At 37.6% G+C, this 12,662-nt stretch overlaps 1 protein-coding gene across 6 annotated transcripts in view; it reads left to right on the forward strand.

Moving 5' to 3' along the window:
* IFT88 (intraflagellar transport 88) overlaps window positions 1–12,662 on the forward strand; it is a 74,499-nt gene that overhangs the window by 3,177 nt on the left and 58,660 nt on the right. For 3 of the 6 annotated variants that reach the window (XM_068526661.1, XM_068526657.1, XM_068526658.1), the window contains exons 2-5: window positions 2,320–2,415; window positions 5,819–5,881; window positions 11,238–11,294; window positions 12,421–12,474. In XM_068526661.1, coding sequence (XP_068382762.1) covers window positions 2,326–2,415; window positions 5,819–5,881; window positions 11,238–11,294; window positions 12,421–12,474 — 264 coding nt within the window. In that variant the 5' untranslated portion in view covers window positions 2,320–2,325. The remainder of the gene's footprint in view (window positions 1–2,319; window positions 2,416–5,818; window positions 5,882–11,237; window positions 11,295–12,420; window positions 12,475–12,662) is intronic. The other 3 variants (XM_068526660.1, XM_068526656.1, XM_068526659.1) reach the window with 2 other exon arrangements.

Genomic DNA, 12,662 nt, shown 5'->3' on the forward strand with positions numbered 1-12,662 from the left:
TCACTTAGCAATCCTTTTATCCATCTTATTTTTACGCATTTCAAACTTAATTACAGATACTGTTTGCCCTTAAATATTTGAGTATGTATATTAATTATAGTTCAGTATTTGTTTGTAGATTTTTCTTTCAAGAAAAAATTTACAAACAGTAAAAAGCAGAAATCTCAAGTACGCGTTTACTGAGTTTTTGCAAATGCATACACCTGTGTAACCAAATCACCTGTCAAGATATAGAACATTTATCACTTCAGAAAATTCTGTCATGCCCTTTTCATTCGGTCCCTACCCCCCACCTCTAAGAAGCAACTAGTGTTCTGATTGTTTTCTGCCATGGTTTTGCCTGTTCTAGGACTTGAAACATACATTAGGTACTGTTTTGTGTGAGGCTTCTTTCGCTCAGCATAACTGAGATTTTTATGTATTGTTACAAATGTCATCAGTGCACTGTTCTTTATTGCTGAGTAGTACTTCATTGCATTAAATATGCCACCTTTTGCTTATCCGTTCTATTGATGGGTATGGTCTGTTTCCAATTTTTGGATATTGTGAATAAAGCTCCTGTAAATACACTTAAATCTTTTTATAGACATATGTTTTCATTTCTCTTGGGTAAATACTTTGGAGTGGAATTGCTGGGTCATAAGAGATATATGTTAATTTCATGAGACTGCCAGATTTTTTCCTAAAGTTGTACCATTTTACACTACCACTAAACAACATATGAGTATTCTGATTGCTCCATATGCTTGCTGACATTTTGTGTTGTTGGTCTCTTTAATTTAGCCCTATGGTAGGTGTTCGTGATTTCTGCCTTGTATTATAATTGACTCTTATATACCTTTCTTCACTTGATACTAAGCTCCTTGAAAATCAGTACAATCAGCTGTGTCTATCACTGTCCTTTTAATGTAGTGGGTGTGGAATAAATGTGAAACAAGTGCAATGAATGAATGTTTTGACACCTAGTTTTTTTAATTAGTTTTATTTTTGGCTGCGTTGGGTCTTCGTTGCTGCATGTGGGGTTTCTCTAGTTGCGGCGAGCGGGGGCTACTCTTCGTCGCGGTGTGCAGGCTTCTCATTGCGGTGGCTTCTCGTTGCGGAGCACGGGCTCTAGGCGCGCGGGCTTAAGTAGTTGTGGCTCGTGGGCTCTTGAGCACAGGCTCAGTAGTTGTGGCGCACGAGCTTAGTTGTTCTGAGGCATGTGGGATCTATCTTCCCAGACCAGGGATCGAACCCGTGTCCCCTGCATTGGCAGGCAGATTCTTAACTACTGCGCCACCAGGGAGGTCCCCTCTGTCCTTTTTTTTTTTTAAAGAAGGGAAGGGACAGGAGTCAGCATAGGTGAATTTTTTTTTTTTAATTTTATTTTATTTATGGCTGTGTTGGGTCTTCGTTTCTGTGCGAGGGCTTTCTCTAGTTGTGGCAAGCAGGGGCCACTCTTCATCGCAGTGCGTGGGCCTCTCACTATCGCGGCCTCTCTTGTTGCGGAGCACAGACTCCAGACGCGCAGGCTCAGTAATTGTGGCTCACGGGCCCAGTTGCTCTGTGGCATGTGGGATCTTCCCAGACCAGGGCTCGAACCTGTGTCCCCTGCATTGACAGGCAGATTCTCAACCACTGCACCACCGGGGACGTCCCCCCTCTGCCCATTTTTTAATCGAGTTTTTGTTGTTGTTGTTGAGTTGCATGAGTTCTTTGTATATTTTGGATATTAACCCCTCATCAGATATATGATTTGCAGATATTCAGTAGGTTGCCTTTTCATTTTGTTGATGGTTTCATTTGCTGTGTAGAAACTTTTAAGTTTGATATAGTCCCACTTATCTATTTTTAGTTTTGTTGCCATTGCTTTTGGTGTCAAATCCAAAAAAAAATATCACCAAGACCGATGTCAAGGCACTTACTGTTTATGTTTACTTCTAGGAGTTTATGGTTTCAGGTCCTTAATCCATTTTGAGTTGATTTTTGTTTATGGTGTAAGGTAGGGGCCCAGATTTATTTTTTGTATGTGGCCGTCCAGTTTTCCCAACACCATTTATTGAAGAGACTGTCCTTTCCCCATTGTATATTCTTGGCTCCTTTGTCATAAATCAGTTGACCATATATGCATGGGTTTTTTGGGGTCTCTCTGTTCTGTTCCATTGACCTTTGTGTCTGTTTTGATGCCTAGTTTTAAGAATTTGACCTGAAAAAAAGTTTAAGCCATAAACACATGTAGAGATAAATTTGACCAGGAAGGTTGTTAAATAGTTATACTTTATTTCAATTAACAATTATTTCTTATTCCAAGAATACATTTACAGCAGTGATTTTTCATAGGTACAAATGATGCAAAATGTACACCTGGCCCCAGAGACAGATGAAGATGATCTTTATTCTGGTTATAATGACTACAATCCAACCTATGATACCGAGGTAAAAAAAAAAAAATTTGTGTTTTTTTTTTTTTTTTTTTTACATTGGTCTTTGCTAACCAGCTGGTTCATGAAAATTTTGGATTTGAGGGTTCTGCTTTATCATGCTTTAGATTAAGTAAGTTGATTAAAAGCCTAGAAAAGTGCTATTACTGAAGACTGTACTAACTTCTACCAATAGTAATAATAGCAGCATAAAGATGTGAAAAAGTTTATGGAAAAGAATTAGGATCAATTATATACTTGTATTCTTCTGTACTAATTATCTGAATATGTAAGTTACAAGACTTAGATCACTTGAAGTACCTAAAATCAGTTTTTTTAATGTTCTAAATTTGAAATGTCATATAGTTATTTTTCTTCTTTGAATTAAATTATACAAGTATTTTATAGAAAAATTAGAGAATAGAAATAAATATAAAGAAAAATTAAAATCATAGAAACTGTCACCACCCAGAGATAAACATTAACTAACTCACAGTGCTTAACGCTAAATGTTTCCCTATGCACATATGTATGTGTATATGTATACTGTATATGTTTTTGGATAAAATGGTATCATACTGTGTGTACTGTTTTGTCACCTGCTTTTTCCCTTTTATGAATATTCGCTTATGTCAACAAACCTATATCTGCTTAATATTTAGTAGTATAGTAATTACAGGATGAAATTGTTACTAAGACAAATACTTGAATATTTTAAATCTGTTTACATTATTGTGAGAGTTATAGTTTCCAAATTGTAAAAGACAAAAACCAAAGAAAACTCTTTATAAAGTTATCTTGAATTAGCATGTGAAAGAAAGTAAGGATGAAGGATGTGGGCGTTAATTTACTTGCTAGTATTTAAGAATCAAATATTAGCATTTAGAGGACTTTAAACTAATTTAGGAAATCTCATTCTAGAGTTTTTCATATGGCTTTCAGTCATTTTTGAATTGTTTTTTCCTCTGGAGAAAAATGTTTGCCTGTGAATTTGAGACCTAGAGAGAAAGCAAGAAAATAAAATAGAAATCATTCACTTACTCTATATGAAATAAAAATCTAGGAGATACTGCTCATCATAGAAAACTTGAAAAATACATAAGATGGGAGAAAAAAATAAAATGACATGAATACTGTTACCTGAAGATCACCTGTATTACACATATCACCCAATGTTTTGCTGTATTCCCGTGTCTTTTAATATATTCAGGTTTTTCCCTCCCTGTATACAAACACTTACACGTACACGGATATGATTACATAGACTAGTTTTTAAAAATTTGTATTAAAGCATGGGCATTTTCCTAAGCTAGTATAAATTATGAAAACCATTGAATCTCCCCCTTTCTCCCAGTCGTAAAAGTTATATGTATAAAAAAAAAATATGTGCTCATTGTTGAAAAACAAAATTACCCATAATACCAGCAGTCAGAAATGAGTACGGTTAACATTTTGTTGCTTTTGTCTTTCCTTCATGCATACACATACAATTTTCTTTTAGCGTGTTTGTAATTGAACTAATGTTTACTTTTCTGTTTGCTTATTTACATTCGGCTACATCATAAACAAAGTTTCATGGTACTAAAAATTTAAATATAATTTTAATGGCTGCATAATACCGACTATATACAGTTGATTATTTTCTGACTATAGGATAATTATTTATAGTTTTCTGCCCCTATTAATAACAGTAGCACAATGAGTAATTTTATGCATAAATAATTTTCTCTATTGTGATCAAACATTTCCTTGGGTAGAGTCCCACAAGTGGAATTAATATATCATCATGATCATTCTTGAAAACATCAGAGAAACTTCCTAACTCTTCAGGTCATCACAGTGTGGCTTCATTATTTAACTTGAAGCAAATATTCGGAATATCATACACAAAAATAAATCACACAGTAAAATAAAAAATTTGGTTTACCCATGGTTTTCTTTTATTTTAATTAATTGGAGTAATTAATATATAACTGAATGACTTGAAACAGTTCCTAAGGTGTTCATAGATTATGCAAATTGTTAATCAAATCATGAACAAAGGAAAAAATGACAAAAGTTGTGTTGATTTGGTATTTGTAATTGGAGAATTTGTTGTCAATTTTTAGTTTGTCATTGAGACTTCGCTGAGCTGATTAATCAAATTTTACTAATAATTTAGGAATACTGGAAGGCTTTTCCTAAAAGATGTGCCAAGGTAGTATAATTATTTCAAAGGCAGCCCGTGGCTTTGTACTTCGTGTGAAAGTTGCCTGGTTTCTATGGCTGAGACTTGTGTACTTACTTTATTTTATGTAGTTGATATGGAAGGTTATGAAGATTATTTTGAAGGAAAATTAAAGAAGAATCCTTGTACATAATCACATTTAAAGTACATTGTATTAGCATCCTGGTTATACAAACATTTTACTTTAATTGTCTCCAAGGTTTTAAAAAGCTAATTGATATCGACTCCATTTTTTGTGTATTGTTTGTGTTTGTTTTTTAATAATTAGCAAGTTTGTTTCTGTGGGAAGTAGATTGCAGTAAATCAGAGGTGAGTGTGAGTACTGAGCACAGATGTATAGAGGGCTGGAGCCGAACTTGTGCTGCTGAAGGGACAGGGGACAAAGGCTGCGTAGACTGGCAGTTGGAGAGGCTTGGTGCTTTTGAGAGAGGCTACAATGGCATTTTGTCCAGAAAACTCGGAAACACTGGTATCTTGCACTTGACTAATGTTACTTTCCTCAGATTCCTCAGGGAGAATGTGAGCATAGGTCAGGAATCAGCAAAGCATAGTAACGTTTTATTTCAACGGAGGCTTTGGTTCCAAGTGGCATCACAGGTTGGACCCGGTGGAGCCTAGCCTGGCTCTAGTCTGAATCTCAGACTTTACCTCTCCCGTGAGATGAAAAGCCATTTTCAGTTGGGCAAGCGGAGATGAAACCAGAGCAAGTGTTTGCTCCATTTCTGGGAGAGGATACAGCCTTTTCTGTCCTAAGGTTTTCTCAGGTAAGGCTCCTAGCCATGGTCCAGAATATGGAAGAAGAGAGGGGAGGGAGAGAGGGAAAAAGGATGGGGGGGATTCTCTGTTCCTACCGCTCCAGCTGCTTGGAAAAGAGAAACAGAAGAAAGGCCATATCCTTGCAGACTTGATCTTTTAACCACGTGTGTTGATAGCACCCATTTAAACAGTAGCCAGTGAAATGGCCTTAAACTTGACTGACATTGTCAGTACTCCTCTCCCTAAGGGGGGAAGGGGCTTTGGCATTTTGTAGTGTGAAGGAGGATTTGAGGACAGGAGTCCTTGAGCCCTACCTGGATGTCAGCAGAGGGAGGAAGATGGATTATAGAGGATCGTGAACACCAAACAGTCGAGGTTAAACATTTTAAAAAATTGTCACTTCATGTTGAATGTTAAGTTTGCCTTTTCATTTTAGGAATTGGAGAATGACACAGCTTTTCAGCAAGCTGTGAAAACTAGTCACGGCAGAAGACCTCCAGTAAGTGAATTTTTTTTATTGTGGTAAAAAACACATAATTTACCATATTAACTGTTCTTAAATGTACACGTTGGTAGTGTTAAATTAATTCCCATTGTTGTGAAACAGATCCCTGGAACTCTCTGTCTTACCAAACTGAAACTCTGTCCCCATTAAACAACAACCCCCATCTCCCTCCACCAGCCCCTGGCCCCCACCATTCTACTGTCTTTATGAGTTTGACTATTCTAGGTACCACGTATAAGTGGAATCATACAGTTTTTGTCCTTTTGTGACTGGCTTATGTCATGTAGCATAATGTCCTCAAGGTTCATCCACGGTATAGCCTGTGTCAGGATCTCCTCCCTTTTTAAGGCTGAATAACATTCCATTGTATGGATGGACCACATTTTGTTCCATGGACACTTGGGTTGCTTCCACCTCTTGGCTGTTGTGAATAGTGCTGCTATGAACATGGGTGTGCAAATATCTTGAGACCCTGTTTTCAATTCTTTGGATATATACCCAGAAGTGGGATTGCTGGATCATATGGTAGTTCTATGTTTAATTATTGGGGGAACCTCCATACTGTTTTCCATAGTGGTTACACCATTTTACAATCCCACCAACAGTGCACAAGGGTTCCAGTTTCTCTACACCTTCACTAACACTTGTTATTTTCTATTTTTTTGATAGTAGCAACTTTAATGGGTATGAGGTGATTCTCATTGTGGTTTTGATTTGCATTTCTCTGATGATTAGTGATGTTGACTATCTTTTCATATGGTCTTTGGCCATTTGTATATCATCTTTGAAGAAATGTCTGTACAAGTACTTTGCCCATTTTTTAACTGGGTTATTTGATTTTTTTTTTGTTGAGTTGTAGGAATTCTTTATTGGGTATATGCTTTGCAGATATTTTCTCCCATTCTATAGGTTGCTTTTCTTAAATTCTGTTGATCGGGTTCTTTGACGCACAAAAGTTTTTATATTTGATGTAGTCCCATTGGTCTGTTTTTGCTTTTGTTGCCTGTGCTTTTTGGTGTTATAGCTAAGAAATCATTACTAAGTCCAATGCCATGGAATTTTCCCCTATGTTTTTTTTCTAGGAGTTTTATAGTTTTAGGTCTTTTTACGTTTGGGCCTTTAATCCATTTTGAGTTCATTTTTGTATGTGATACAAGATTAAGGGTCTGATTTCATTCTTTTGTGTGGATATCCAGTTTTCCCAGCACCATTTGGGAGAGACTGACCTTTCCACATTGTATGGTCTTGGCACCCTTGTTGAAGATCATTTGACCTTTTTTTAAAAAAAAAATATTTATTTATTTAAAAAATTATTTTATTTTTATTTATTTATTTTTTTGGCTGCGTTGGGTCTTCGTTGCTGCACGCGGGCTTTCTCTAGTTGGGGCAAGCGGGAGCTAGTCTTCGTTGTAGTGCGTGGGCTTCTCATTGCGGTGGCTTCTCTTGTTGTGGAGCATGGGCTCTAGGCTCGTGGGCTTCAGTAGTCGTGGCATGTGGACTCAGTAGTTGTGGCTCACGGGCTCTAGAGCACAGGCTCAGTTGTGGTGCACGGGCTTAGTTGCTCCGCGGCATGTGGGATCTTCCCAGACCAGGGCTCGAACCCATGTCCCCTGCATTGGCAGGCGGATTCTTAACCACTGCGCCACCGGGGAAGCCCCTGTCCTCACTTCTGACACCAGTTGCAAAACCACCTTCAGCGCCGGTCCTTTTCTGAAAGGACTTGCAGAACTCGCTGAAAGCTGGTATGCTTACAGTTTATTACAGGGGAAGGATACAGGTTAAATCTGCCCAGAGAAGAGAGACATGGGGCACAGTCTCGGGCGGTCCAAACGTGGGGCTTCTGGTCATCCTTTCCCTGTGGAGCTCTGGGTGGCATTAACCTCCCAGCCACTCTGAGTGGTGGTGGTACTTGGGAGGATTGCCAGCAAGGAAGCCCTCCCACCACTCTGGTGTCCAGAGTTTTCATGGAGCTCCGTCACATACTGTCCTCATGGCTGCCCGTTACTCTCCAGCCCCTCCTGGAGGTTCAGGCTCATAAGTCTGGAGTTTAGACTGTCTGGTGGCCAAAGCCCCCAGGCAAACAGGGGTGTGTCAGGCAGGACATTCCAGGGGCTTGCAGATCTCCTCCCAGTAGCAAAGGGCAAAGCCAGACCTCTCTTTGGGTGAAGTCAATTCTTGACTACACATTCCACAAGCTATATTTTAATTTTGAGTTTACCTTCATTATGGAAAGAAAATTGTAGGTCAAGTTCTTGCACTTGGCTAATGACAAGGCCGTAAGCTTTTTGAGGAGGCAGACTGTCTTATTGTTCTTTCTTTGCCTGCTGTGGGTCCTCCACAGATCTTTATCACATGACTTAGTAAATAAGCAAACATTGTCTTCAGTTTAGTGATTCTGGGTGTCAGACAGGTGGTAATGTCTCCAGGCTGGCCCTTCATCGATATTTAGAAATGACTTCAGAGATCCTCACGTTATGCTGAGGAAAACAAGCCTGGGGAGGCGAGGTCTCGCACTTACCTATAACCAGGACAGAGCTCAGGTCTCCAGCCGCCTTGAATGATATTTTCATCACACCCTACTTACTATATTAAAGGGGAAAAAATTGTGCAACTGTTATATGAAAGGGACTGGGCTCACTCAAGAGGGACAAAATTGCAGCTAGCTCCAGAGGAACCTAAGGAGGAGAATAAAAGGGACAGAAATAGAAATTACAAGGCATAATGTATTATGTGCTGGAAAAAGAGTGTAAATTGCTATGGGACCACAAAGATCAGTTTTTTATCACTAGTTGGGACAATCAGAAGAGGCTGCTTAGAAGATAGGTTTACAGTTGAATATTTAAGGATGTGCACAGTTCAGATTGCCCTTGAGATCTGTGAAGAAAGGCACTGTGGTGAGGGTGCAAGGTGAAGAAAGGAGGCAACATAGGATCCAGTCCACCTAAGAGATGAGTCCAGTGCCAAAAATAAAACCCAGAAGAACGGATCTAGTCATTAGTGAGTAGTTAAAAAGAAAAATGGTCTCTTTCCTTCAATTTGTTCTCACAGAAAAATATTGCTGAGACCCACATCCTTCCTTTTCATGTTTTTCCAAGACCTGTTATCTGTCAATTAGGTCAAGTTTGGTAATGGTTTTGTGCAAATTTTCTATATTTTTACTGATTTTTTGGGGGGAGGGGGAACTACAGTTCTATTAATGAGAAAAATGGTCAAATCTTACACTGTGATTGTGGTTTTCTTTCTTTTTTTTAGGTTTTTGATTTATATATTTGGAGGAAAGACATTTAGAATTGTTATATTTCTGTGTTAAATTGACCCTTTTATTGTTATAAAATGTCCTGTCTCTAGTAATGCTGTTTGTCTGTTTTGTCAAATATTAGTATATTGCTAGAGCTACTCAAGCTCTCTTTTGTCTAGTGTTTACATTGTATGTCTTTCCCATCTTTTTGCTTCCAGTATTCTCATATCTATATATTTAAGATGTATTTCTTATTAGCAGCATGAATAGAGCTCTGGGTTTTTTGTTTTTGTTTTAATATTGTCAGATAATCTTCTTCTTTTAGTCTATTTACACTTAATGAAATTACTGATTTGGTTTAAATTTGTTGCCTTAGTGTTTGCTTTTTGTTTTTTCCTGCCTTTTTCATGTTTCATTTTCTCTCCTTTCTTATCTTGTTTTGTTTGATTATTTTTTATTATTCCATTTCTCCCTCTGTTATCTTGGGAGCTTACATTCTTTAGCCATTTTTTAGTGTTTTTGTAAAGATTACAATACTCATCTTTAACTTATCAAAGTCTAGTATAATTTAGTATTTTACTACTTTCTGGACAATGCCAGAATTTTACGTTATTTTCAGTTTTCAGTTCTAGAATTTCCATTTATCCATTTTTTATAGTTTTTAGTTCTCTACTGAAATTGTCATCTTGTCTTTTAATTCGCTGAACATATTGACCATAGTTGTGTTAAAGCCTGTGTCTAATGTTTCCATCGCATGTTTCCCCTTCTGCCTGTCTTTCCATTTATTTCTCTTGGTTTTGGTTAGGTAGTCTTGCTCCTATGTGTCTGGTTGTTTTTAATTGAATGCCAGGCATTGTAAATGAAGATTTTTAGAGATAATTTAAGGCTGTATGTCTGTGCTGTCTAGTGTGATAGCCACTAGCCACATGTGACTATATTTAAATCATTTAAAAGTAAGTAAAGTTTTAAAATCCAGATCCTATTGCCTGAGCCACATTTCACATGCTCAACAGCCACATGTGGGTAGTGGCTGCCTTATCAGGACAGGTATCTTTTACTAGAGAGAATTTACTTTTGCTTATGGCCTCAGAGATGCAAGGAATCCTGAATCACCTCAAGCCAGTTGAGTTTGAGATGATTCTAAATTGGGCTCAGGTCTTAAAAGGGCTGGTGTCCTTCTGATTTCCCTTCCAGTCTGAGTGTAGCCTTTGGAGGTCAGTCAAGTCTGAATACTGGAGGATTCCCAGGGCTGCCACCTCAGCAGGCCCAGCTCCAGGGTTTATGTCTTCAGCCCTGTCTTCTGTAAAAAGCTCTGTTCAGCCTTGCGGCCTGGCCTTCCGCATTAACAGACACCCCTGGGAGAAGAGCAGCCCAGACGCAGCTCAGCCCTCAGTCTTCCCTTCTGTTCCTCAGCTTGAGGCCTTGTAATTCCTCATGGCCTTGATGGTTCTTTAATGTATCTAAACTGATTTTTTGCAAAAATATTTTTGTCCCCAGCTGCCTTAGTTGTTCTTAGAGGGAGAGATGTTTAAAACAGCGTTCCGTCAAGCCAGAAGTAGAACTCCTCTAAGAATGATGTTTTAATCAAATACTTAAAGATGCCCAACAGCTAACCTGTTTAGCATACTTTCTCACCTCTGTGGTCCTGTTTGATTCCAGTTACAACTTTGTGATCAACATACTTTGTATCTTTATTTCAGAGATGAGAACATTTAGGTTCAAAGAGGTAAAATAAACAAGCAAGTAGAGGGAGAGCTGAGATTGAACCCCAGATTCCCTGAGATCCTCTGTCTGTTGTTAGACCCAGCGTCTGGCAGTGATAATCATGCAAAATGAATGGTAGGCGTGACCGTGAAGACTCATCTGCCTTATTGGCCCCTCAGGTCATTCTAAAGTCCCTTTTCTCCTTTAAAATGAGTTCCAGAATAGGTCTCCTTCCTGATACTTAAAATACTTGAGCTCTTTAATATTTAGAATAATTTAAAAGAAATTATTCTAAATATTATATAAATATTTCTCTATTGATGAGCCTATACTTTCTATTTCTTTTCCAGTATTCTATAATATAACTTAATCTGAATTCTATTAACTATGTTTTTTTTCCTCCCCAAGATAACTGCTAAAATACCAAGCACAGCAGTTGCTAGACCTGTAGCTACTGGATGTGGGGTAGGTTTTCTTAAGCTGAAGATATGAAGATGCATTTTCTCATACATAAGTTCAGTTTAGGCAGTTAGTTCTAAATAAGTTTGGCTACCTTTCAGCCCATGACCTGGATATATTTTCCATTTTGGTTAGTGATGAACATTATAAATTGTTGATTAATAGGTTTGAATATTCTAGTCATTTTGGTTTAAATATAACAAAATATTTTATTGTCTTTTCCTACCTGTAAACCTTGTGTTTGTTGATTGACTTCGTTTCATTTTCTATATAATATAACCAAGTGTCATGTGTATTCCATTCGTATATCTTATGTGAGGTTAGATGTTATTTAAACATAATGTTTATAATTTTTAAAAACTTACTGATTAATACATGAAAAAATAAAATTTAAGAAAAACTTCAGAGGCATATAATTGGGTCTTGCTTTTATTTGAGATCGTTGGAGGAAAGATGCTATATTAAAATCCATAAAAGAAAATCTTTTAAATCTTGCCCAAAATACCTACAATTTGGATATTTTAGCTTATGTGAAATAATAGAGGAATGGGAGAAAAATGGAGGAATGAGGTGAAATAGTTTTTCTTAGTCTTTATGATAATATTTCTTAGGGGTCATAAAAATGGTTTTAGAACCTAGAGGTCCCGGGCACTTGCCTTCCAAGTGTCCCTTCCTGTGAATGAAGAAAGTGGCCTTATACGTTATATAACAGTGTATCATGTGACGCATACGTTTATTAATCAACCAAAGCAGGTATCACTCATAAATTTGGTTTTTGGTGATGTTTCAGCATAGGAGACAGCCAGCTTTTCTGTGAAGGGCCCTGTGGTTTAGGCTCTTCGGAACCCAGCTCAGCATTCCCAGAGAGGCAGCCACAGACGATGTGCAGGCAAATGGACTGCGGCTGTGTCCCAGTACAAAGGCTGAGGGTTATTGTTTGCCAATGCCTGTTTTAGAGTTTTATTGTTTGATCCTATATCCTCGGGAGATAAATGGAAAAAAATTATGTTTAGGTTTACTTGCCAATAGAACGAAGGAAAAAAAGTTATAAAGAAAACTTTTATACTTTGGTTTATAAAATTAAATGTAGGCCTTTTTTGGAATCGTTTTAACTTAGTTTTTTGTTTACTAGTCCAAGACATCCCTGGCATCGTCAATGGGAAGACCAATGACAGGGGCTATTCAGGTATCTCCATTGTGTGGGTGTTCATTTTGGGCCTTCCTGTGACTTAGAATATTATTATCAAAGTTTTTTTAAGTTGTTACTTATATAGTGACCCTGGTTCTTTAAACTGTGGGCTAAAGTTTGGACCATTTGAAATCTTTGGTGGCAAAGTCTCTTTGGATTTATTTACTCAGGTCTCAAATGAAATC

The sequence above is a fragment of the Eschrichtius robustus genome, chromosome 18 (genome assembly GCF_028021215.1).
Source record: "Eschrichtius robustus isolate mEscRob2 chromosome 18, mEscRob2.pri, whole genome shotgun sequence".
Classification (NCBI taxonomy): domain Eukaryota; kingdom Metazoa; phylum Chordata; class Mammalia; order Artiodactyla; family Eschrichtiidae; genus Eschrichtius; species Eschrichtius robustus.